A 27368-nucleotide genomic window follows, 5' to 3' on the forward strand; every position below is an offset into this window, starting at 1 on the left:
CAGTAAAATTTTCCTGTATATATGTGTAAATAACTGCAAGAAGCTTAACATTGCTTTAGACAAAAGTGTTGCCTATGCAAATGTGTGTGAAAATACTGTTGGTTATTTATTTTTAAGTTTTGCAGTTATGTACTGTGCTCGTCAACAAATTGTATCGCTCAGAATAAAGATGCGTATAGATTTTAGAGCAGTTTGAGGCTGCTGCTCCTTGTCAATCCCTTTTCCACAACACTAAGGAACAGATGTTCTGTCGGATGCAAATCTCTTTCAGTGGTATTGAACACCACCAGATTAAAAAAGCAGATGTGGGCACATGACCATAAATTCATTCAACATGCGAGTGTGAGCTGGAACACCTGCGCATGGTCACGTGGTGGAGCTCTGACACCCCTCATTGGTGGCTTGGTTGTTATGACAAAGAGGTGATGTGAGATAATGTGTGACACCTTCCCATACTCACCTGTTACTCACAAAAAGGAAACCAGAGTAAAATACACCAGTCTGAAAGCCTTTAATAGTCTACACAAAAAATAAAATAATAGAAATGACTTTTTGCTCCAGAAAGCAAAACAATGTAATTACTGCAAACTATCTTTTATGTTGTTATCCTTCTTAGAGTGGTACATTTATTGTTAATTTTCTTCTCCTTTTTGGAAGCAATTTAGTATTGTTATTTGGTTTTAAGATACATTCTGTGGATGTGCTGGGACACATCGTCAGTGATGTGACATGGGGTCATCAGGTGTTTCAGGTCTTTGAACATCAGACACCCTCGCCCAGGCGATCCAGTCAAGGCTGATCAAGCCCCGACTTCTATCCCAGCAGCAACTCACCACGGATCTGTTCTCTTAATTCAGAGTCACTTAGTGGCTCTCTCTGGGGCTTCGGTAGCTGATCCGATGGCCTTCCTCTTTGCCTTCTCTGTGATGCCCAGCAGCATTAGGGCTTTGCACAATGAGCATCCTGCAAATCCCTGACATTCTGCCTCAATGGGCATGCAGTGTGTCTGCCAGTCTTGTCTCTGACATTGTTTCACAATCTCCTGGTACTTTGCACGTTTCTACACATTGGCTTCCTCCAGGCGCTCTTCCCAGGGCACTGTGAGCTCCAACATGACTATTTGCTTGATAGTCTCAGAAAAGATGATCATGTCCAGATGGAGAGATGTAAATACGATGTTTTCTATGAACCTCAGCTACTTGCCCAAGTCTACTCTCCGCTGCCAGTTGGTAGCTGTGTTTAGAAGGCCTGTCTTCCCTCTAGGCTGTGGGTGGGCCTTAAGTCCAGCCTTGACAGAGAAGATAGTATTCCATGCAGGGTGGTGATGCTTGGTTGCACTGATGGCTGTGACAGCATGTTCTGCAACTGCCTTCAGCACCTGGTTGTGATGCCACAGTAACAACCTTTTTCAAGAGCTTTCGGGCAACTGCTCAGAAGGTGTTCCAGAGATCCTCTCCCAGTGCAAAGAGGACAGGAGGGTGATTTATCATTCCGACAGACATGACGGTTAGCTGGACTTGGTATGGTGTTATACATATCCTGGACCAGGAAACTGAAGCCTGCAAGATGTGTGAGCAGGTAACATTCCATTGTAATGCACTCTCCCACTTTGTCCATGTTTCTGGCTGCTTGAGCCGAACCATTCTGCCAGCTCTTACTTCTTCCATGCCTTCCTACTTTCTCCTGAATAATGTGGTGCCTATCTTTGCCACAGGCCTTGTACGCCTGGATCTTTGGGAGGAGGCCTAAGCTTACCTTCCCTGTTGCCACCATGCCCACCAATGCCTTCCATCTCAGGCACGACTCTGCTCCCTCCAGCTGTTCTCTGCCCTCCATCTCCGGCCTGTTGATACTTCAATGCCAGCTGCAGCCACCTTGGGGTCTGTGGAGTCTCTGTACTGGAGCACTTCTCTTGTACGTCCCATGAACTTTTCCTGAAGGCCTCGAAATGGGAGTTACAACGTGTTACTTCTACCATACAGGACTGTGCTACTGAGACTCCAAGGCAAGCCTAGCCACCTGTGGAGGTAGCTGCTGACCTTCCTTTACAGGGATTCCACTGTTGTTATGGAGACTGTGTACTGTATATTAACAGAGGCCACAGAAGTCTAGGCAAAATGGTGTGTTGATAAATACAGGCCTTGAACCTACCAGGCAAACTTGACTTGTCTACCTTGGTAAGCCAGGCCTCAAGGTCTCCCATGGTTCTCCAGACAGCAGCGGTGTCACTGAAGCTACTGTTAAAAACCTTTCCAAGACTCTTGACTGGCATCTAGTTACCCCACAAGGGCACTTTTCTGTTTTCTGCCATCTGGAAAGCGGCTTAGGTCTATTCGAACCCACACTGCTAGGTACAGGAACAGTTTTTACCCCACTGCTGTAAAAGCATACAATACTCACCAATGTGCCACCTTCTTGCAACTAGAATTGCACTGATCCCTCCAAGCACATTGGCACATTCCTTGCATTGTCACTTCACGTATTCTCACTTTTAAGTATTCTGGCTATCTGTTGCTATTTATCGTTATTGGCATTATTGTTTTGTTTTTGTGCAGTACTATTTATTGTTTTGTTCATAGTCCGTGGATAAGCACTCAAGAATTTCATAGTACTTTGTACACGGTACTTGTACTTATGACAATAAACCTTAAACCTTGGTTGTTCAGCGATGGACGGGATGGTTGCTGCAGACGAAGAAAAATTAAATTTATCCACCACTTTTCCCTTCTTCAGCACAAGAGACCTTGATTTTGCTGGTTTAAAGCTCATCCTTGCCCACATGATGAGCTTCTCTAGGCCTTGAAGGATCAATCTGCTCCTAGGCACTGATGTAGTAGTGACTATGAGATCATCCATGTATGCTCTTATGGGGGGATGGTGCACTCCAGTCTTTGTCAAGGGGCTTCTGTATTCCACCTCCACTGATTTTACTATCATGTTCAAACTGATATAGTTCAGCTAGTTATTATACCTTTCTTGAGCTGATGCCAGTCAGATGTGATGGACCCAGAAGTGACTCTCTTCTTGAAGTTGCTGTAATAATTCAGGATGAGGTGCTTGGTCTTGATGGGAACATGGCGTATGTGTAGACCGAACTCAATCAGCTTGTGTGGTATGCACCTGTATGCATCGGCAAGGTCAAGCCATAACATGACCAGGTCCCTTTTGCCTTCACGAGCTTCTCTGATGAGTTGTGTGCGCACACTACACCAGTGTGCTCCAAACATCCAGGCACTCCAGGGGTGCCGCCCTTCTGCAACGAGGTGTCTATGTACGCATTCCTCTAAACAGTCGACATGACAAGATGTTGAAGAATATCTTGCACTCCACGCTGAGAAGTGAAATGGCTCTAAACTGGTTGATATTCTGCATACCTCCAATGGAAAGCGATCTTTCCCCTACACCCTATCACCCTCAAGATTTTAAACAATTAGCAAAGAGTCATCGGGTGTTCTGGGTCTTTCAACAACAGACACCCTCACACCGGTGAGGTCATTGAATGATGTGTATAACTGCAATAACAGTATTTTGATATTGATTAAAGTGCTCTATATTTTAGTACTGTATTCAACACTGTTATATTTATATTGTGCTCTGGCCAAATTTGACCACGTTTTTTATCTGTCATAAATATGATTTCTTCTGATTCAGAATTTCTTTTCAGTCTGATTGCCTTAAGGCTTCATGACATCCTCCATCCTCAAAGCATCTAAACACATAAAATTAATGATCACAAGTTTCACAAAATTTTAAGTCTTATTCACATTTTGTACATATACATTCATTTAGCAGACACTTTTCTCCAAAGCGACTTCCAAAGAACTCTATGTAGTGTTATCAGCCCACATACCTTATTCACCAAGGTAACTTACACTGCTAGATAGACTACTTACAATGGGTCACTCATCCATACATCAGTGGAACACACACTCTCTGTCACTCACACACTATGGCTGAACCTGAACAGCATGTCTTCGACCTGTGGGAAGAAACCAGAGCGCCTGGAGGAATCCCACGCAGACACAGGGAAAACATGCAAACACCACACAGACTGAGCAGGGATCGAACCCATGTCCTCTCGCATCATCCAGACACTGAGAGACAGCAGCACTACTCGTTGTGCCCGCGTGTCATCCAACTCGCTGCTCCCCATGCTGATTTTTTAAACAGTTACAATGGGCTGCAAAATTTTGGACAAGAAAACCAAAAATAGAAAGCCTTCTCAAACACAACCCAAGTGTTAAATATGTATAATATATTTTGAAGCCCCGCACCTAACAAGTAATGCCTCTGTTGCCTCTAAACTTCCCTGGTGCCTGACACGTATTACCATGTATTTGATGTCATCATAGACAGTGTGATCTCCTAATATATAAAATTATACCCACTCTGCAATTGACAAATATTCTTATTTTTATGCTAAAAGGGTGTCCTCTTTGAAGAGGTGAGGTGCCTCACGTGGTACTATTCTCCAAAGGCTTGACCATTCCCAGCAATCTGGAGTAGGAAGAATGAAGGCTTGATTGGGAAATGTGTGTTCTGTTTGTGTGTATTTGAGTTGCTACTCGGTGTGTTTGGTGCTATAGTTGCCACATAATGTAATACTATATAGGTTCATCTGGCTGGTATCCACAAGTCCAAATGGAACAGGGTCTGGAAATCTGGAAAGACATATATAAACAGCAGGTCAGCACTTTGCCTTCTGCAACTGTTACCACTCACAGACATAACAATGTGTGAAATTTGGCTCATGTTCTATCCACCTGGCAAGCGGTTGGACAGGTATATCAGAGAATGATAGGAAAAATCCAGAAAAAGGTTTCTGAAGAGCCTGGGCTGCAATCACAGTTTAACCAAGATGCACGTCTCCACGTTTCTTCGACTCAGTTCAGCAGGTACCACCTGAAACTAAGTTCTACAGAAGAGAGAAACAACTTTCCAGAACATCCAAAATTTATGTGCACCTTCTACATTGCTGGTTGAAGAAATCTGTGGTGAATCAGCTGCAGATTGAAACAGGTATCAGCACTTTGAAGACAAGTCCTTGAAATAAGCATTACTCTCTAAAATACCAACACTTGAATATATACAACAAATATGTAAAAATATACAGTGGCGTCAGCAATATATAACACATATAGCGTTGTCCCCATCTAGCAAAGATGTGCAATTTGTTGAGGAACGAGTCTGAGCAATGCTCATACAATAATGAAAACAAGTAACACAACACTGGACAAAAACAAACTTAGGGTTTGCATTGCGAGTTTATTGTTTGGAAGAAACACTACATAACGCAGTAATTGTACTATGAACAAGCAGTGGCGGAGTGCACTGTAGCCGTAAAGCTGTACTAGTGCTGCTACGATTCCCATTTCAAAAAGACCTTATTTCTGCACACTTTCCTCACAACACCAAACATATCTCAGGGTGGTACAAAACGTATAAACAATTACAAACCTTTTCCTTTTCTCACCCAGTGTTCTGTCAATGACAAAAGTTATCACTAATTATGCTGCTCTACCAATAGCGTTTTCCTTATTACCATGCATTTCACTAAACAAAAAAAAAAAAAAAAGAAAAAAAAAAAGTTTATACCCAGAATGTTTTCCTTGTAAATTATGACAGGACAAATTCACACGTCTTTTGTATTTCTGTTTGCTTTAAAAAAGAAAAATAAATCAGGCATTTTTTTCCTGTTTCTTTTGTTTGTTAGTTGAATAAAAAAAGGTGCAAAAATGAATACAGAAAACAACAAAAAGCACATTAAGACACTGAATATACACTGAATTCTTCGATCGGACACATGCATCGGTACCCTTCTTTTTAAAACAATGACCTCTTCTTCAGTGCAATAATATTAATCTATATTAAACTATGCTTTAAGCATAAGGTTACCTGTACCAAGTTCAGACAAGGTGTCTTAAGGCTCATAGGTTCTAAGTTGAACATGTTTGAAATATGTAAAAATGATTGTGTGTTTAAAATGCTCCATAGCACATGGCACTGTCCATATTGCAGGATCTTAATACACTGCAGGTCATTGCACACATGCTCATTCAACTGGATGGAGGAAGGGACAATGCATCTCGTAGACGCACACTGGTGTGTGATCTCCAAAAACTGGGAAGACACTGAGAAGCAGAGCCGATTTAACTGAACTACAAAAAAAAAAAAAAAAAAAAAAAAAAAAAAAAAAAAAAATTAACTGGAATAAAAACAGACTGAAATGGAGGACGCAGATATTTCCGGCGGCGTGGCAAATGGTCATGGCTTTGAGTGCTCTCCCAGAAAGCACCAGGGCCAAAGCTGCAGTACTGAAGACAAACAGGGGGGGCGCTGATGACTGACAAAGGCATTGGCTGTCTACTGCTGTTCTTTCTTGGCTTCCGCTTCCTGTTGAGACACAAACACAGTGACATTTAATAAGATACTGTGTGGGTTCTTCTTACTCTTTGTACCCAAGTATATATGTACCAAATGGGATACGTCAGAGTAAGGCTTAAAAAACACCAATGGTCTCTGCTTAAAAGTCCATCCAAATTTTAATAGCACTTTCCAGATTTTCTCGATTGATGAAATATTGGAACATTCACAGTATTTGGAAACTGTGACCATCTTTAGGAAATGTGACCAATTTAGCAGTGATTTCAGTGCAGCTTTTTATAACTCTGACAAATGTGTTGGTCACGCTCTGTATTCTCTCTGCTTTCCTTTGCATCTCTTCATACCCCTTAAAGAGCTGCCCGAGTGACATTTTTGCTGAAAAAGTGATGAGTCACAGATTTTCTTGCCACCTTTGCTAAGCTCGGACAATGAACTGCTGTGAGGTGGACACAAGGAAAGAGAGCATGGTTCAGTGTAACTGGGCTCTGTGCCCTTCAGTGACAGTTCTGACCTAGAGCCATAACTGAGCTCCCTCTGTCCCTCAGAGCTGCTGAACTCCTCTCAGCATTCAAGATTGGTCTCAAAACATATGCCTTTCAGACCCACATCTCTCTTGATATCCTCTCTGCTCCAAAAACCAAACTAAATTAACTGTTGAAATTAAACTTTAAAAAGAAAAAACAGGCAATTACTCATGTAATGTATGCTGGCAAAAACGGTGACATCAAACAAACTGTACTTCAAAAATCACATGTCTGCATCTATATGTCTGTTAATGACACGTACTTTTTGAGTTACCTTTACTTGTTTACTCCGAGTTGTACATCACGTCGCAGAAAAGTGTCTATGAAATGTCTGATAAACACAGCAAATGTAACAGCAGTTCCTCACCCATCTGCCCCACCAGTGTGTCCCGTGTCACGGCATTTCTAGGAAATTCCTGGTACAATACCAAAGTGTGTGGGCTCCATACGCTGCAATTTCAGCTTCGTACCTACTGTAGTAACCGTGATGCTCTGCCAACAGGAAGCTCATCTTCCTGCAGTAGCATTTTAACAGATTCCAGCCACAGTACAGACAACAGACAGGCTGCCTCATCCTCACCACCTTTCCGCAATGCTGTTCTAAGGGTCACAGAGCCATAACTCATTACACACGAAAAACTGATCTTTTTTCTCAGATTATTACCAATTTCTTCTTTGTGTGCTACTGTAACTTTGTGTGGTTTCCTTTGGGGTCAATTAAGCTGTTTATTTTTTGTGTGTATTTTATGTTACTACAGGTAAGGGGTCTCACTGTAGGATCTTACTCTTTGCCGGGGGGGAAGGCTGGATCTAATGTGGTGGCCGCTTGAAGCGGACAGACAGGACACTGGAACCAACCAGCCCTGACCAGCTACACAGCAACTTCAGATGATTAATCTGCCTGCCGAAGTGAGCACCATCAGTGAGCAGGGACACACTGATGCGGTAGAAATGAGGAAGGAGAGCAGCTGATCGGAGGAGGTGCAGCCCAACTGATTAGTCAGTCAGTCTGCCTTTCACATACTGTTATTGCCTATGGCTGAGTTCTGCTGTTGGGGATGAGAATGAGTAGAATTCACATATGGCGAGCCAGGAGGAACTGGTCAGTGTGCATGCATGTGCGTGTGTGAGAAGAAATGTTTTGCCTCTATGAAAGGCTTTCTGACATTCAAGCCAAAACACTTTTTTTTTTTTTTAGCCCTCATACTTATAACTGTGTAAAACCAGTGCTGACCAAATGTCAGCAGGAGTTATAACCACTACACAGGAAATTAAGGTTGAATTTCTAGACTATGCATTTCAGTACAACACCGATACAAGCATGCAGAAAAGGACAACTGCTTATAGAGGTTTCTTACTGTAAAAACTGAGTGTAAATGAGAAAACAAGTGTGTGGATGTGCAGCTACCCTGTGACGGACTGACATTCCATCCAGGGTGTGGCCCCCCCAGTCTTGCACCCACTGCTTCCGGAAAAAACTCTGATTCACCGAAACCCTGCTCAGGATAAGCAGTTATTGAAATTAAATGGATGGATGGAAATCCATAGTTACTTCTGTTAATGGTGTTATTTCTAGCCCATCTTTCATCATCAACACACACTTGTCAACTGCATGGTTATGGTAGTCCAGAGCCTATTGGAGATGCACAAAGTGTAAGGTAGGGTACACCCTGAATGGGACACCAGTTCATCACATGTCAAACATATAAACGTTCATACAGACCTGTGCTCTAGCCAATTTAGAGTAAGCAATTCACATCAAACATGTCTTCGGACTTATTTCTGATGTACAGTTCATTAAGGATGCAACATATGTATATAAATGTTTAAGCTGCAGGGCTGAATTCAATATGAAATTAGTTGATGGATATAAATGACTGTGAAATGCACTTCCTCATGCTCCCTGTAATTGTGTGGTACCATCTGCACCAACTCAAGAAACAGCTAAAGCATAAATCAAAAGCCAGTTTTGCTACTACATTACACTACTTCTTCCTTTCCATTTTAATATAGTCTGAAGGTATTACATTGAGGGGTGTTAGTTTGTATTTAAGACTTTTCATTTAAATATTTTTATTAACTGAGCTACGTTAAAATTAATTTTCTAAACACTGTAAACTGAAATACATAACATACAAAATGTAACAAAATAAAATACCCTATACCTCAAAAAGTTATAAACTGAATTAATAAATGAACAAATTCTACATTTATTTGTAATTTACAGCACAGGGAAAAGTTAAATAATTATTAAATAGAAAGAAAATCAATTCATTTCCAAATGGAGGTGTTAGAAAGACACAGAACGGTGAACGCACACTGGAAAGAGGCTATAGCGCAGGGTGAGCTCATTCATAGGCTTATGTTTGCTACTAAAACTGGATTCAAAATTCAAAAAAAAGTTTTTCCAATGTCATCGGAAAAAACCGTGAAGCAAGAAAGTAAACAAGCAAGCAAGCAAATAACTATATTTGTGTGAAAATATGTATTTATATATTAAAATATGCATATATTTTAAATACATGCCCTTTATTTATTTTCCTTGAAACAAACCCTGGAAAGTCAAAGTGCATTAAAAGACATGCAAAGAATATGAAAGGCTGAGTGCACTCAGAAAAGGAGGTTTCACGTACCTTGGAGCCTGGGGGAGCAGTCAGCCCTAAAAAGGCATACACAGCATTGTCTTCTCTGGCATCAAAAAAGGCTTCATAATTCTGTGGGAACAATGAATGAGAAAACTGTGCAAGCTGAGCATTTTCTTTCCATAGTAACCTTTAGTGCATGCAAAGTCCTTTTGAAACGTGCTTTCTTGTACACTGTATGTTGATCAAAACATATGGAACTACCAGGCAGAAATGGAATACGGTATGTTTGAGGCAAAATTCAGTTTTTGCTTCTCACTGTGTGGAAGCCCCAACACACATCTACTTTGCACTTCACTGAATCTCCACAGAAATAGAAGCATAAATCAGATAAACATAAATCATAAATCTGAACCCATATACGGACATCATATTTCATTTCTGGCCATGTAATTGTATTATTAGCATACAATAGGTGGAAATTCTGCATCAGCACTCTTACTCTAAGAAATCTGATACTGTACTTACACCCCAGAGGCCACGTACAGATATAGCAAGTGTAGCCCAAAAAAAAAAAAAAAAAAAAAAAAAAAAAAAAAAACTGGGTTAGGATGGGACAGAGTATGTGTAGGGTTAGAGCTCCACCCAGGTTACTGATTTGACTCTGCATTATGGGCATGTTCCAAGCAGGACCATAAACATTGTGAAAACATGTAACCCATCTGTGAATGGGCCTGTGAAGTTACTGCAGAGAACTGATAATTTATGATAAAACAAGTGATTATGCAGATTAATATTGGGCTGAAACCAACCAAGTTGGACCAGACCACCTCAGCGTGAGTTCTGTCCTCATGTGTCCAAGCTCTAGGGTATTCTTAAACTAGCACAGTGTGCATGTGAGTAGTATTTAAAACACTGCTTTTCATTTAAATGAACTGCTCAGGATGCCTGCCAGTGACGCACCCCACAATATCTCTCCTCATTGAAGATCTGGGGCGGCAGCGGATTCCCAGTGGCAGGACGATGGTCTTCCGGAATGTTTTCCCTCATCCACTTCCGGTTCTCCTCGTTGGCTGCAATGTCACACTCCTCAAACTCAATTTTGTTGGCCGCGAGGAAGCCCATGACGTCTTGCTGCTGCTTCTTGATCTGTATGCGAGTGGAAAAGTGGGAGACATCAGTGTTGGTTAACCACCAAAAATAACATGGATGTGATGTGGACATGCCAGCAAGGAAACCTTCCAGGTGAGCTGCTGTCTCATGACTTGCGTTAAACACTGTAAACAGGCTTAGTAACCAAGGGATTTGGACTAAATACACTAGGTTCTCGGCTTACAAACACAACCGGGACCAGAAGTCTATCTGCAGCTACACACATTTGAAAAACTTACAGCTATAACAAATTTTAAAAAAAATCTGTCACACACATACATCCATTATCAATAATTGCTTGCTTGATGTAGTGTCTGGAGTCTATCCTGGAAGCATGCGGCACAAGACAGTACAACCGCCAAACGTGGCACCACTGCACCAAAATCTAACACTTGTATTACTTTTTATCAACTCCAAACCACATTAAAATAAAACTTAGAAATTACTGAAAACAAAAATGTGTCATGCAGAACATTTCTCATGTTTATCTCCAACACAGAGGAACATCAGCCACCACTGTAAACACTGACGAAGGTGATCCGACCTTTCAATTGTCTTTGTTCTACCAGAGTGTGTTTTGCTGCCAACTGAATGTGGAAATGCAGATAATCTTAACTTTATAGCAAAATTAAAAACAGTACAAATTTTAAATAATAATAATAAAAAAAATGTAAATAGCCATGTCTGTGGAAAACAAACGTGGAACCACTGTAATCAGAAGCTTTTCTCTGTTTAACAATGCAACATGGAACCACAAAAGGTAACTGAAAAAGGCAATAAGGTTTCATAAATCTGAACTAACAACTGATGTGTACATATAAACTCACCAATCACTTTATTAGGAACACTATATTATTACTGGGTAGGATCTCCCTTTGCTCTCTAAACAGTCTCAATTCTTTGTGGCATGGATTCCACAAAATGTTGGAAACACCATTTTGATATTTTGGTCCATGTTGACATAACTGCATCACACAATTTCTGCAGATTTATCAACTGCGCATTCATGCTGTGAATCTCCCATTCTACCACATCCCAAAGGTGTTATAATTAGATCCAGATCCGGTGACTGGGAAGGCCACTGAAGAACACTGAACTCATTGTCATGTTCATGAAACCAGTTTGAGAAGACTTTTGCTTTGGGGAATTGTGCATTATCATGACAGAGGTAGCCATTAGAAGATGGGTAAATTGTGGCCATAAAGAGATGCACATGGTCAGCAACAATACTCAGATAGGCTGTGGCATTCAAGCGATGAGTGATTGGTACTAACGGATTCAAAGTGTGCCAAGAAAAAAAACATTCCCCAGGCCATTATACCACCACCACCAGCCTGGACTGTTGACACAGAGCAGGTTGGGTTGTATTCATGCTGACACCAAATTCTGACCCTACCATCTGTGTGCCTCAGCAGAAATCAAGATTCATCAGACAAGGCTACGTTTTTGCAGTCTTCGACAATCCAGTTTTGGTGAGCCTGTGTCCACTGCAGCCTCAGCTTTCTGTTCTTGGCTGACAGGAGTGGAACCTGATGTGGTCTTCTGCTGTTAAAGCCCATTTGCCTTAAAGTTCGAGGTGTTATGCATTCTGACATGCTTTTCTGCTCACCACAGTTATCGAGTGGTTACCCGAGCTACTTTCCATCAACTCGGACCAGTCTAGCCATTCACCTCTGACCTCTCTCAACTATAAAGCGTTTCTGTCAGCAGAACTGCAACTCACTAGATGTTTTTTTGTTTTTCGCACCATTCCAAGTAAACTCTAGAGACTGTTGTGTGTGAAAATCCCAGGAGATCAGCAGTTATAGAAATACTCAAACCAGCCCATCTGGCACCAACATTCATGCCACAGTCAAAAAATCACTGAGATCACATGTTTTTCCCCCATTCTGGTGTTTGATGTAAACATTAACTGAAGCTCTTGACCTGTATCTGCATGATGTTATGCATTGCCCTGCTCCCACACGATTGGCTGATTAGGTAATTACACAAATAAGCAGGTGTACAGGTGTTTGTAATAAAGTGCTCTCTGAGTGTAGTCTACAGTAAAAATCCATTCTAAGAGCAGAACAGAAACAAGTTTGGGTTGTACATTCTGCTGTGATGTTTGAACGCAGTCATTCTCTTTTTGACACTGCTCCTTCCACAGTCTCCATGGGCAAAGTAACCTATTGGAAATGTACCCTTATTTACAATGATCTGGAAACAATCAACAAGCATGCAAGCTGTCTTTCATAACCAGTGGAAGTCACGGCAAGATGTGAAGAAGGTGCCCAGCAGGGAGTCTTTCTCAAGGAGCACAGGATCCTCATTAGTGCTACCAGCAGGGTACGTGGACTTAGCAGGAAGGAAACAACCCAAAATTTTCTTCGAGATAGGGTAGACTGCCAAAATTACACCAACAACAATGGTCCAGTTTGTTTAGGAAGCAGTTCCAAAATTATGTTTACAGTACTCAGGAATCAATAAGGCTGTAACATTTTTCTAAGCAACTGGAGGGGCATGTTCAATAGGTATTGAAACAATGTCAATATATACCAATACATATATATATATAATTTTGTTGTATTGCACAGCAGTGCAATGACAAAGTCTTCAATTCACTGTGTTTATTATTCAGTTATCTTCAGTACTCATGCCGCAATGTATTATTTTAGCCGGCTGGGGAAGTAAAAGTGCTAGTGATCCTTTTCTTAATCAGCCCTATGCAGATGTCACATTAATAAAAAGTAAAAAAAAAATAAATAAATAAATAAAAAAAGAAAAAAGAAGTGTCCTTTCTATACAATTGCAGCAGGAATCCAAGAGTTAGGTGGCCTGTGTTGGCAGCAGCATGTTATCAGCAGTTACCGAGTTAGTCATTTGCATGTCTGCATTCATAAAAAACATATTCAAATCAAAGGGTAACTGTCAAACTGTAAAGTATTTGCCAGTAAAATGTGACAACATGCACGTCCTACACTCTTTTGTACAGTGACAGAAACCCATTGTGAAGATTCCGCAGCATCTCACAATACCTGTCCATTAGAAGCCAACTTTATCCATGAGCAATGTGAATCCAATAGTTCACATTGTTTTTTTCCTTCAGTTTCCATCACTGTTTTTAACTCTATTTCAATACTTTACATTTCTCAAAATGACAGACGTTGCAATGTATTCAGAAAAAAAATTTCAACACACAAAAAAAATAAATAAAATTGCCATAATTCAAACAAGGAAACAGATTGATATGAAAACCAGCATTCACACAGGCTTATGGCAATTTATACATTGGGGGGGGGGAGTTTGTTTGTTTTATCTTACATTTTAAAAATATAAAAGAATTTATGTACAGCCTCCTCCGTGAACCGCCACCTTATCGTGGTGGAGGGGTTTGAGTGCCTGAATGAGTCCAGGAGCTATGTTGTCTGGGGCTACATGCCCCTGGTAGGGTCTCCCATGGCAGACAGGTCCTGGATGACAGACGAGACAAAGCGCGGTTCAAAAACCCCTTATGACAAAAAAAATCAAGGCGTCCGTTTACCCCGCCCGGTATGGGGTCACCGGGGCCCCACCCTGGAGCCAGGCCTGGGGGGGGGGCTCGCATGCGAGCGCCTGGTGGCCAGGTCTATGCCCACGGGGCCTGGCCGGGCTCAGCCCGAAGCCACAACGTGGAGCCGCTCTTCGGTGGGCTCACCACCTGCCGGAGAAACCATAAGGGGCCGGTGCGTTGTGATTTGGGCGGTGGTCGGGGCCGAGTGCCCGGCCGACCCAAACCTCGGGCGCCAACTCTGGTTTTTTGGGACTTGGAATGTCACCTCACTGGCGGGGAAGGAGCCTGAGCTGGTGCGGGAAGTTGAGAGATACCGTCTAGATATAGTCGGGCTCACTTCCACTCACAGCTTGGGTTCTGGAACCACTCCACTCGACCGAGGGTGGACTCTCCACTATTCTGGCGTTGCCCAAGGTGAGAGGCGGCGGGCTGGTGTGGGCTTATTAATAGCCCCCCAGTTCAGCCGCCATGTGTTGGAGTCTACCCCGGTGAATGAGAGGGTCATCTCCCTACGCCTTCGGGTCAGGGAACGGTCTCTCACTGTCGTTTGTGCTTATGCGCCTAGCGGCAGTGTAGAGTACCCGGCCTTTTTAGAGTCCCTGGGGGGCGTGCTGGAAAGCGCTCCCACTGGGGACTCTGTCGTTCTACTGGGGGACTTTAACGCCCACGTGGGCAGCGACAGTGATACCTGGAGGGGCGTGATTGGGAGGAACGGCCTCCCTGATCTGAACCAGAGCGGTGAGTTGTTATTGGATTTCTGTGCTAGTCGCGGTTTATCCATAACGAACACCATGTTCATGCATAAGGGTGTCCACCAGTGCACTTGGCACCAGGACACCCTAGGTCGGAGGTCGATGATCGACTTTGTAGTCGTTTCTTCTGACCTTCGGCCATATGTCTTGGACACTCGGGTGAAGAGAGGGGCTGAGCTGTCAACTGATCACCACCTGGTGGTGAGTTGGATTCGATGGCGGGGGAAAAAGCTGGACAGACCTGGCAGGCCCAAACGCATAGTGAGGGTCTGTTGGGAACGTTTGGCGGAGGCCCCTGTCAGAGAGGTCTTCAACTCCCACCTCCGACAGAGCTTCAACCAGGTCCCGAGGGAGGTGGGGGACATTGAGTCTGAATGGACTATGTTCCGCTCCTCCATTGTCGGTGCGGCTGTTCGGAGCTGCGGCCATAAGGTCTCCGGTGCCTGTCGCGGCGGCAATCCCCGAACACGGTGGTGGACACCGGAAGTAAGGGATGCCGTCAAGCTGAAGAAGGAGTTCTATCGGGCCTGGCTGGCTCATGGGACTCCTGAAGCAGCTGACGGGTACCGACGGGCCAAACGGAGCGCGGCTCTGGCAGTCGCCGCGGCAAAAACTCGGGCTTGGGAGGAGTTCGGTGAGGCCATGGAGGAAGACTTTCGGTCGGCCTCAAAGAGATTCTGGCAAACCGTCCGGCGACTCAGAGGGGGGAAGCGGTGTTCCACGAACACTGTTTACAGTGGAAGTGGTGCGCTGCTGACCTCAGCTGAGGATGTTCTCGGGCGGTGGAAGGAGTACTTTGAGGATCTCCTCAATCCCTTCGACACGCCTTCCGTAGAGGAAGCTGAGGCTGGGGACTCGGAGGGGGACTCGTCCATTACCCTGGCTGAAGTTGCTGAGGTAGTCAAAAAACTCCTCGGTGGCAAGGCTCTGGGGGTGGATGAGATCCGCCCCGAGTTTCTCAAGTCTCTGGATGTTGTGGGGCTGTCTTGGCTGACACGCCTCTGCAGCATCGCGTGGAGTTCGGGAACGGTGCCTCTGGACTGGCAGACCGGGGTGGTGGTCCCTCTTTTTAAGAAGGGGGACCGGAGATTGTGTTCCAACTACAGGGGGATCACACTCCTTAGCCTCCCTGGGAAAGTCTATGCCAGGGTACTGGAAAGGAGAATCCGACCGATAGTCGAACCTCGGATTCAGGAGGAGCAATGCGGTTTTCGCCCTGGCCGTGGAACACTGGACCAGCTCTATACCCTCACTAGGGTGTTGGAGGGTTCGTGGGAGTTTGCCCAACCAGTCCATATGTGTTTTGTGGACCTGGAGAAGGCATTCGACCGTGTCCCTCGTGGCATCCTGTGGGGGGTGCTTCGGGATTATGGGGTTCGGGGCTCGTTGCTACGGGCTGTTCGTTCCCTGTATGACCGGAGCAGGAGCTTGGTTCGCATTGCCGGCAGTAAGTCAGACCTGTTCCCGGTGCATGTTGGACTCCGCCAGGGCTGCCCTTTGTCACCGATTCTGTTCATTATTTTTATGGACAGAATTTCTAGGCGCAGTCAGGGAACGGAGGGTGTCTGTTTTGGTGGCCGCGAGATCTCGTCTCTGCTTTTTGCGGACGATGTGGTCCTGTTGGCTTCATCAAGTCAAGACTTGCAGCGTGCACTGGGGAGGTTTGCAGCCGAGTGCGAAGCGGCGGGGATGAGAATCAGCACCTCCAAATCCGAGGCCATGGTTCTCAGTCGGAAAAAGGTGGATTGCTCCCTCCGGGTTAGGGGGGAGTTGCTCCCTCAAGTGGAGGAGTTTAAGTATCTTGGGGTCTTGTTCACGAGTGAGGGAAAAATGGAGCGGCAGGTCGACAGACGGATCGGTGCGGCGTCTGCAGTAATGCGGTCATTGTACCGGTCTGTTGTGGTGAAGAGGGAGCTGAGTCGTAAGGCGAAGCTCTCAATTTACCGGTCGATCTACGTTCCTACCCTCACCTATGGTCATGAACTCTGGATCATGACCGAAAGAATGAGATCGCGGATACAAGCGGCAGAAATGAGTTTCCTCCGCAGAGTGGCTGGGCGCACCCTTAGGGATAGGGTGAGGAGCTCAGTCACCCGGGAGGAGCTCGGAGTAGAGCCGCTGCTCCTCCGCATCGAGAGGAGCCAGTTGAGGTGGCTCGGGCATCTGTTCCGGATGCCTCCTGGATGCCTCCCTGGGGAGGTGCTCCGGGCTTGTCCCACTGGGAGGAGGCCTCGGGGCAGACCCAGGACACGTTGGAGAGACTATGTCTCCCGGCTGGCCTGGGAACGCCTTGGGGTTCCCCCAGAGGAACTGGAGGAGGTGTGCGGGGAGAGGGAGGTCTGGAGTACTCTGCTCGGACTGCTGCCCCCGCGACCCGGCCCCGGATAAAAGCGGAGGAAGAAGAAGAAGAAGAAGAAGAATTTATGTACAGCTATTAACATCACATTCATGTATAATTTATTCACTTTAAAAATTTCTGTGGGGGAGGGGAAGAAACTAACCTTAGTTCAACAGCAAGGAACTCTCTCACTTTAAATCTCCAAGATTTCCTAACGACAATTTTTATTGCATGGGATCAGATCAGTTGTTACATGACACTTCATGCACTGCTTCTTTGCTTGCCCTATATTTTCCAAACCTACATTGAGGATTCCTGTGAAATGTGTGTCCTGTTGAACTCTAGTTTCAACAAAACCCAATTGCCATCAAGTTTAAAAATAATAAATAACCAAACATCAAAATATGCATACACTGAATTTTGTTTGAAGAATTATTATCCCTTCTTTAGAAAGTGAATGCTTAATGCCTTTTTTTATGAAATGAGAGCTTTGAGGGTTAAAGCTCCTATAAGGACAGCTTCTACTGAGATTTATCTTATGTTGAAAAAAAATGTGACTGGTGTACTTTGAGCTAATGTTTTACAGTAGAGCCGTGATAATGAGCACCATTTCCTGCCGCATTCCTCTGTGGGAAGATCAGGTTTTACATACACACGAACATTAACAGACTCATCATTGCCGATGACCTATGAACTCCGATCCAGGACACCAGTACATCACCACCTCTGTTAACTACAGTAAACACAGCAATATACAGTTCATCCATGCATGGCCAGAGCTTCAGTGACCAAATATTGGAATGACTGGACACTCCAGTGCACCACAACATTAGTTTAATATATCTTTTGTTTTTCATTGAAAAGATTTAAAAAAAAAAAAAAAAAAAAGTTCAATATATGAAATTATTTACTTGCACAAAACCTTTTATAATGACACAAAAGTTAGTATACTCTGTTATACTTGCCCCTTGCATGTCTCAGGATTGATCTGTCCTCGCAAGTTTTTGGTAATTTGATAATTTTATTATTCGGTTACTATACAAATGACTAGCCACCATCTTATTTTCTCCAGATTATCCTTATTTTGATAAAGAAAATATCTTATTTACATATAACTATTGTTGTACCAAAATTTAGAAAAAAAGAAAAAACTGCAAAGTATACCAAACATTAGTGTGACCAGTCACATGACCAGACCCCTGTTAGTCCAGTCACATAAAAATGAACTGCTACGGCTGCAAATGGTTCAGCTGGAAGTTCATAGGTCAGACCTATGATCTTTACAAAGTTATATACAAAAGCAAAACAGAAATGGCATGTTTTTATGAACTATTTCGTTCTTCTGTGTGTGGAAAAAAAGATGGGAGGTGGGGCCAAGAAGCAGGCTACTCGGGTTCGACTGATGATCTCCACTTTACAGTAAGCCAGAAAGGACATCGTACACCAACAAAGAGAAAAGGCTGCGGCCAAACATCTGGTTCACAAAAAAAAAAAAAAAAAAAAAAAAAAAAAAACCCACCACAGGATCAGCACATAAAGGAAGTCAAAGTTAAATTCTTTGTTTTTACTACGAAGAGTGAAGGCAGAGCTCTGGAAAACGGTGGCTCTCTTGTGTGAGAGCAATGACGTGAAGGACAAAAGCAAAAAACTGAGGTTCAGGGAAGAAACAAATTTAAGAGCGGAGGCCCAGAACAAACATTCAGAAAGGGGAACATGTTTGCCTTGCCGTTACATGGGACAGCAGCGGGGGAGGGCCTGGAACAGCAACAAATGGCCCGCTTCTCGACGGTTCTGCCGCTCTCCTCTGCCCAGTGGGAGGAGAGCATCCTGAAAAGGACCTGCGGAAAAGGGATCTGGACGGACCAGTTTTGGGGGCTGTCAAACCCGCACCAAATATGGCCAATTGATGGGAGCCCAGCTGGTGCCTTTCACTACAGCTCCCAGATACTTCACTGTACAGCAGCCCAGATCAACAGGAGAGGAGTGGGAAACCATGCTCTTAGCACCCACCCCTCCCCTAATTTACTTCATCTGTGTGTGGGGAGGAACATATTATGGGAAAAAAAAAATTTCCTCTACTCTCAACTGACAGCTGGTAATGTAGTAGTTAGAGCTGTTGCCTTTAGACAAAAAGTTGCAGGTTCAATTCCCACCTTTAGGGCAAGGTATGTACCCTAAAATTGCTCCAGTCACATTACCCAGCTGTATAAATGGGTAAATAACTGTAGGTAGACTAATGCTGTAAGTCACTTTGGAGAAAAGCATCTACTAAATGAATAAATATAAGTGAAGGTGGAGTGTCATTTGGGCTCAGATTTAATTTGCGTTTGGTTATCCACAGGACAGGTACTTTTTACACTGTACCTCTGCCATCGTGTTTTGCACCTGTCCAATTTTGGAACATACCAGAACTTGCAAAATAACTAAACATATATGTTTGCAACATCCATGTAAACTGCAATGAAAGCAAAGAGATCAGGGTATCATGTGAAAGGAGATTTACTTGCATAAAGTCCAACACAGAGAAATCGCTAAAATTAGCAAGATATTGGGGCTGTTTCACATTAGTTTTGACAAATTTTGGCACTGTGTAGTGAGGAAACGACTTCAGAATGAAAACCTAAATGGTTGCCGTTTTACGTCAAATTTCCTGGCATTTTATTCCACCCATCAGACTGAAAATTTAAGCACATACTTGTCCCAGACACCTGGGAAGCTGTTAATGTCGAGCTCTGTTATTGGTGTGCACACAGGGAAATAAACCAGTTTTGTACAGCTGCACTTCAGAACGAACAAATTAAACTTTATTAATCAATAAGAAAATTCCACTGGATTGCAGCATCATACAATTACACTATCTACATGCCCATATTTGACATGTGACAACAGCAAGAAAAGTCATCATAAATAAGTAAGCAAGCAAGCAAATTTGTGCAGAAAGAAGACAGGGTAAAGCAAAGCGATGCCATCACAGCAAGAAAACTGATGAGCCTGCGCTGCCCAAGAGCGACCCTGTGACCACGGCCGCACCCAGGGGGTCCAAAACATCGACGGCTAGATTGGTAAACGTGTGAAAATCATTCAAATTGACAGGCTGCAGGCTGCGTGACCACCTCTGTGCACCGCCTGCTGGGAAGTGTTGCCTAACCATGGGCCGTGTCTCTCTCTGAGCCCCTAGACAGAGGCCTCATTGTGCAAATGCCAGGCTACGTTAATTTGTACAGGAAATGAGCGAGCCTTCATCTGCTGCTTTATCTCGCTGTGCCTTTCGGTTCCGCAGACACAACACGCCCTCCTCCCGGGTGTCGAGCCCTCTCTACTGGAGCACGCTGCACACAGCTAAAGCTTCACCCATTAAAGTGTTGCGATGGACCTTTGTGTCTAATGAGGTCACAACAACATGGCGCAACTCCGGGAGCCTTGTTGAGTGGGTGGTGTTTAGTGTTCTCACGTAGGGTGTGGTGGTAGAACACGTCACCCTGTGCACTGCTCATCTGGACAGCAGAGTGCATGGAAGTGACTCGTGTCCGGTGGACTGGTTGGCCACTACATCATAAACACAGAAGGCCGCAGGTTGCGTAGCGGTTAGCGCTTCTGTCTTTGAAATCTCCAATCCCACCTCCTGCTGTAGTACCCCAAGTTAATACCATAAAAATTACCCAGTTGTATAAATGGGAAAGATCACTCAAATCAGCTTGTCACTTTGGAGAAGAGCATCAGACACATGCAAAAGGTTCAGAAAAGAGTTACTGTAATGCCACCATGTTGCAGAGCTAAGTGCTAGACATGAGTAAGCGTACTCTTTAGACAGAGTCTTTAAACAAGCTGTTTTTATTATTGGAGTGGGACGTGCTAAAGCTGCAGCACCACGTATGTCTGAACGACATTGCTGGTAAGGCCTTGCTTTGTTCTCTCAGCTCGCAGCTGATTCAATAAAGAAAAGCACCCAGTGTTGACCTTCCCCAGTGTTTTACAACATGTGCTGTCCTTTATCTTCTGGGCTTTAGAAGGCTCTTACCGTACCGTCTCGCAACGACCGTGAAGCCCCGGACATAATGCAGACCCGCAATCCTGAGAGATGCGCTGATGTACAAATACGAACACCTGTGTGTAAAGTGCAGGTTTACTTCCAGGACTGTCTCTACTCAACGTGGCTCAGTTGTGCTACTACCAGATTTACCCTTAAAATACAGAGAGACACACACGCACACACACCATCTGAAACTCTGGGGAGCCGGAGCCTAACTCGGCAACACAGGGTGAAAGGCTGGGGGGGGGGAGGGAACACACCCAGGACGGGACGCCAGGCCGTCGCAAGGCACCCCAAGCGGGACTCGAATCCCAGACCCACTGGAGAGCAGGACCCAGTCCAACCCACTGTGCCACCATCCTTAAAATAATTAATTTATTGCGAGTTTAATATACATAACAATGAAGTCTGGACATACATATACTGCAGCTGGAGAATTAATTATAATAAATTACATTGAAGCAAACATGAAGAGCTGTAAATTCCATACTGCACAATCGATCTGATGCCGGGTGACTGTACAAACTGTTTATTATATATAAAGACTAACTTTTTGTACATTTTTTGATTTAAGCAAAGACCTACATTAACAAACAGCTCGCTGTACAATACAGTGATTTCATTTTTAAAACTGAGAAAGGTTACAAAAGTCAACACAAATTCTCAAATTAAATTCAAATAGGTCTACTTTAAACTTATATTATAAATAAAACATACAAAGATAGCTGTACAAGTCACATCATAGCGGCAATGTAATGTTCAGCGTTCACGTGTCCAACGACCCAGATTTATCTCTTGCCAACCCATAGCCTTGAAACATTTACATTTGTAACACACACACTGCTCACCTAAAACATTTCAGAGAACAATACAAAAAGTGCATTACAGTGACAGAATGAGAGATTTGGAATTGAGAACTTCGGAAAATTTCACCATTTGTACAGTGTGCACCACAACTTTTAAAAATGTGCTAAAAAGGCCTTGCATTACAGGCAACATTTTACCGTAAACTCTGTTCCAGATCTTTTTGTTGCAAATGTAGAACAAGCGCATGTGGGAAATAAACCTGATGAAGAAATCAGGGATTTTCTACAGCTTCTCAACCAGTTGCGCTGTTGACGATGAACTCGGTCAACAGCTCTGTCCAAGCAGGAGCTGGAGCGATAACGGTTGTCACAGTGGACCCAGTGAGAGCAGTGAAGAGCGAACACACACAATGTTTTAATTCTCCCAACTAGATAACTGGGTTTTTCCATTAGATGTGGGCCCGTACTGTTATGTGGAGGCCTGGCCTTTCTCCGAAGCAAGCCCTCTGGTCTGGGAGTGGTTTTTGTTACCTAACCCATTGAGAAAAGCTCCAAAAAGTGGTGCTGTGGCTCCAGTATTGCTAAGTGGCCCCTTTGCTGATGCCTGTGTGTGTGTGTGTGTGTCACTTGCATACCCTCCACTTTCCCCCATAATCACACACACACACACACACACACACACACACACACACACACACAGGCTGAAGCCGCTTGTTCCAAGCGGGGTCACAGTGAGCCGGAGCCTAACTTGGAAACACGGAGCACAAGGCTGGAGGGGGACACATCCAGGAGGGGACACCAGTCTGTCGCAAGGCACCCCAAGTGGGACTCGAACCCCAGACCCACCACTGAGCAGGACCCTGCCAAACCACTGCGCCACCGCACCCTCCCGTTCCATAATTACAGTTCAATGCATTTCAGAGCTTCCTGTTTGGCTCACATCCCCTCCATTGATCCCGGCGGCCCAGTATGCTGAAAACCCAGTGCAAACCTTGGAGCTACTGCTGGGGGTAAACAGAGCATCACCGAATGAAGAACTACACTAGTCAATTGCTGTCTGATGATTCAGCAATGAGAAGACAAACACTGCCCACACCTCAGCCAGGGACCCTCTGGACAAAGGCTGGATAATGCCCCCCCCCAGCATTGACAGGGGCACGCGAGTCACATTACACCTCTGGCATGTGAGTGACAGAACATGTAGGTCACACCACTGACACAGGCTAAGGAGATGGGACTCACTTCTGACACGTTCTAAGGAAATACAGATCTCACTACTGAAGGAGGCCACGTGAGGACAAGTGAATCTCGCTACAAGCAAAGGCTCTGAGCACTAAAGTCAAACTGCAGACAAGTAGAGCCAAAAATGGGGTAGTCAAGGTAACAGACATCATTATTCAAACCCTCACCACTACCGGATAACAATATCATAGAGGAATTGTATTATTCACATTGATTCAAGACTAGACTAGTATTTGTATACATCTAATATCATCATCATCATCATCTGAACCGCTTGTCCCATACGGGGTCGCGGGGAGCTAATAGTATCTCTTACACAAAATACAGGTGATCTCCACATGACCAAACAAAGGGGGGGGTGTCAGTCATACAAACTAATCACTCATTCTAATCTATCAAACATGATTTTCTATGGGTAATATGATATGCGCCTGGGTGGTGCGAGAGGACGAGTTCAATCCCAGCTCAACCTGTGTGGAGTTTGCATGTTCTCCCCATGTCTGTGTGGGTTTCCTCCCACAGTCCAAAGAGATGCTGTTCAGATTCACCCATAGTGTGTGAGTGACAGAGAGAGAGTGTGTGTGTGTGTTCCACTGATGTATGGATGGGTGACCCATTGTAAATAGTGTATCTAGCAGTGTAAGTCACCTTGGTGAATAAGGTGCATGGGCTGATAACACTACATCAGTTCAACGGAAGTTGCTTTGGAGAAAAGCATCTGCTAAATGAATAAACGTAAGCGTAATGTGCACAAAGCCTCAATCTGCTGTACTGAAATCTAACACACACTTCCCCTCTCAAAGGGCAGTGCTACTGGTTCTGCTGGTTAATCATTATCCAACTAACGAAAGTGCATTTTTTAAAAAAAAAAAGAAAAAAAACCACCACATCACTGACCTAAACCTTTGGAGGTGGAAACATACAAAACATCACACCTGTGTTGTGAACAACACGTGAAAGGCACAGGTAAATCCGCCTCTGTGAGAGACAGAACACGTTTCCGCAATCAGAAATACTGGTGTCCTGTGACTCCAACTGCACAGAACATTAATCAAATTTCACCCCAGCCCATATTAACCTTCAGTCCCAACTGATGCGATGGTGCTCTTCTGAATGTGTGCGTTTTACATAATTTGCAGCGAGACAAAAGTATAAGAGTCTGAACGTTGCACCTGCAGCATTCACAAGGTATTCCATGTTTTCTTCAAGTAACCACACAACTGAAAATTACCATCAATTAGCCAGAATAAATGATAGAGTAACCGAGCTGTGGCGCGGGCATAAACGTTACGTTTTTAATCTTTATTTTCAGTCTTGAAATCCACACATTGTGCTGCACTACTCAGCTAGAACTTAGCTGCAGAGTTATCACACCACATCATTTCCATAAGACTCAAAACATTAATAACTCAATAATTTGGACAGATCTTAAGCATGAAGGTAGTGCACAGTGTTCAGCTCATTTATCACAGTGGATTGTGATTAATAAAATGACTAACATGCAGATGAAGCCATTCTCACAGTCATATTCTATGCCTTGTTCTGCAACACAAGTCAAATTCTGAATGGCTTCTCATCAACTGTGCTAAGTGGATTTATGGCTCTCTCCAGGTTGGTGAACTCGCTCGGGCCATGCGCGTAAGAGTGTATATGGTCATCCCCTGCACACAGAGGCCAAGTGTAAAGGTAGCGCTCTTTGGAACGTGGATAAAGAGCGATTGAGAACAAACGTCCCACTGTCAGAGTTCCAGTTCCTGCCAATGAGGCTCAGCAGGAGATCATTTACTGTCTCGACAACAACGTGCTGCTTGCTCTCGCTGCAGCACCCAGGAGTCTCTATTACTGAGCGCGCTGTGTGTGTGTGTGGGGGGGGGATAATGCACATCATCTGCATACACAAAGCAAGCGATTCATTAGAGAAGGTTAAATTATGTCATGCATCGTCCTCCATTGTAATCTGATGAAAAACCATTATTATTACTGTTATTAAGCATGCTGCAAAAAGGGACTTAAGTAAAAACAGCTGGATGACTCAGCTGGCTTCCTTTAAGTTGTATCAGCTTAAAGCTATTTTTCTCAAAATTGTACTTTAAAAAATTAAAATTTTCCAAATTGAAGTCAAAGGACGAAGGGCTGTTATGGTTTTCCTGTGTGTTTTTATTTTTATTTTAATTGCTTCCGCTGTGTGCGAGTGCGAGACAGGAGAGCGCGCGCTGCCGTCTGCGAGAGGGGCGCGGGCGTGGGCCACGCGCTTTCTGCTGCATTCCACAGGAAATATCACGAGTCTCAGGCGGCCCCCGTGGTAATGTGAGACAGCGACAGCCCACAGCTCCGGCACAGCTCGCCTGTCCACGAAGAGATGTGTGTGCGGAGGGGCAGGGCGCAGCTCTCTGTCCCTCAGCACAGGCGCATTGCTGCACTGGGAAGAGCAGGAAGAGTGCAGATGTCTTCCAGGCAGCTGCAAAAACTAAGCTAACAGCCCATCTTGAAAAAATGTCATTTTGCACTTCATACTTCATCTATGTACATTCCGAGGGGCCTCAAAGTCCTCACGCGCCAGTTTGTGTCCTCTCATCAGTTGTTTTGCGTCACGTTTTATTCGTTTCACGGAAAATGATGTCCGGAACCGACGGAAGAACGGGGAGAAAAATTTGCGCAAACTGGAGCAAACACACAATTTCTAAGAAGTTTCATTAGCAATCATAGGGACTTTGGGGACGATCTATCATGACTTGATTTAAACAAAAAATATGAAATCCAACTAGGTTTCTTGCTCTTAATTATACTTTGCTTAAGATATTAACCATGAACCTCTCCTACTTCCATGAGATTAAACTGTGTATGAAATATGTCAACGCCCTTTTGACAGTGACAGAGGCCACGTGTTTCTCATATAAAAAGGAATTCGGAACCAGTTGTGCTTAACCTTGCAAACTACATGGTGTGTGAGTACAAACCTTCACTTCCACATTATAACCCAACTACTGCAAAACTTTAAGAACAAAACAGGATGTAGTCCCCTGGTACACACATAGTAACATCCCACAGTGCCCACGGACACGAGCGCGCGCTCGCGCGCACACACGCGGGAGGAGAGGAACAGCGCCTTATTTAGTGTTATTTAGCGTTATTCGCAGGGCCTGCACCCTGGGCGCGAGCACGTGGGCGTTCCCCCCCGGGGCAGCACGGGCTCGCGCGCGCAAGGAAAGTGCCGCTTTTTACAGCTGTGTAGACATCGCACAAAAATGTAAGTTTAAAAAAAAATAAAAAAAAAAAAAAGTACAAAGACAAAAGCACCGCTTTCCGTCCAACTGAGACTGACACTGAGAAGGATGACCAATGCATACTTATTTGCATACTCCCAGCTCTTTTTGATGTATTCTTTGCAACGCCCGTGACTCGAGGCTGCATAGTCTGCACCTCAGCGCATGTCAAGAGTCATGGGGCAGCAGGTGGCGTGGTGTTTAAAACTCGAAGGATCCAGCTTCGAATCCCAGTCCTGCTTACGTACTCGAGTTCAAGGTACCTACTCTGAAGTGATACAATTAAAATTACCCAGCTGTATGAACGGGTATGTCATTCATTGGAAGTCGCTTAGAGAAGCCTCCGCTAATCATGAAAATAAGCGAACGCTGTGTGACTGAAGACGCGCACGGCACGCGGCTGCCGGTCACTCACCGAGGTGGACCCGGAGGAGGACGCGATGTAAACTTTGATGACCATGTCGATGCTGTGATGCTGCTGCTTGCAGATGGCCGCACGAGAGCGAGCTTTAGGAAGAAGGCGCTGAGGAAGCGTGCAAACCGCGAGTGATCTTCTCAGCGGAGGCGCGTGGAGGCGCGCTCATGTAGTCAGTGCACAGCGTTGTTCCGCGGGGCCAGTCCGTAATGCGCGTCCACGTAACTTCCCCCGCCCCCCTTCACCCACCTCCAGCTCTCTTCCCGCCCCCTTGTTGCATGGCCGCGTTATTAATGTTTTCATGTGATATAGTCTCGTACACGTTACGTTTCCGTCTTTTAGCGAGTG

At 44.4% G+C, this 27368-nt stretch overlaps 1 protein-coding gene across 1 annotated transcript; it reads right to left on the minus strand.

Moving 5' to 3' along the window:
- Nucleotides 1–5245: 5245 nt before the first annotated feature.
- sh3bgrl (SH3 domain binding glutamate-rich protein like) lies at nt 5246–27240 on the minus strand. The gene is made up of 4 exons (XM_018737026.2): nt 27021–27240; nt 10454–10639; nt 9542–9622; nt 5246–6393 (listed from the first exon to the last, which is right to left on the minus strand). Exons 1-4 carry the CDS (start codon nt 27063–27065, stop codon nt 6364–6366), a joined length of 342 nt encoding a protein of 113 aa, XP_018592542.1. The 5' UTR covers nt 27066–27240; the 3' UTR covers nt 5246–6363.
- Nucleotides 27241–27368: the final 128 nt, after the last annotated feature.

Source organism: Scleropages formosus, chromosome 13 (assembly GCF_900964775.1).
Source record: "Scleropages formosus chromosome 13, fSclFor1.1, whole genome shotgun sequence".
Taxonomy (NCBI): domain Eukaryota; kingdom Metazoa; phylum Chordata; class Actinopteri; order Osteoglossiformes; family Osteoglossidae; genus Scleropages; species Scleropages formosus.

Bases quoted from the DNA above. Each gene is read 5' to 3' on its own strand.
- sh3bgrl (XM_018737026.2), bottom strand. From the start codon at position 27,065: ATGGTCATCAAAGTTTACATCGCGTCCTCCTCCGGGTCCACCTCG. The intron at 9,623-10,453 runs GTGCGTCACTGG...TTGTTCCCACAG, and splicing joins ATGAGGAGAGATATTGTGGG to AATTATGAAGCCTTTTTTGA. The intron at 6,394-9,541 runs GTACGTGAAACC...GTGTCTCAACAG, and splicing joins CTGCTCCCCCAGGCTCCAAG to GAAGCGGAAGCCAAGAAAGA.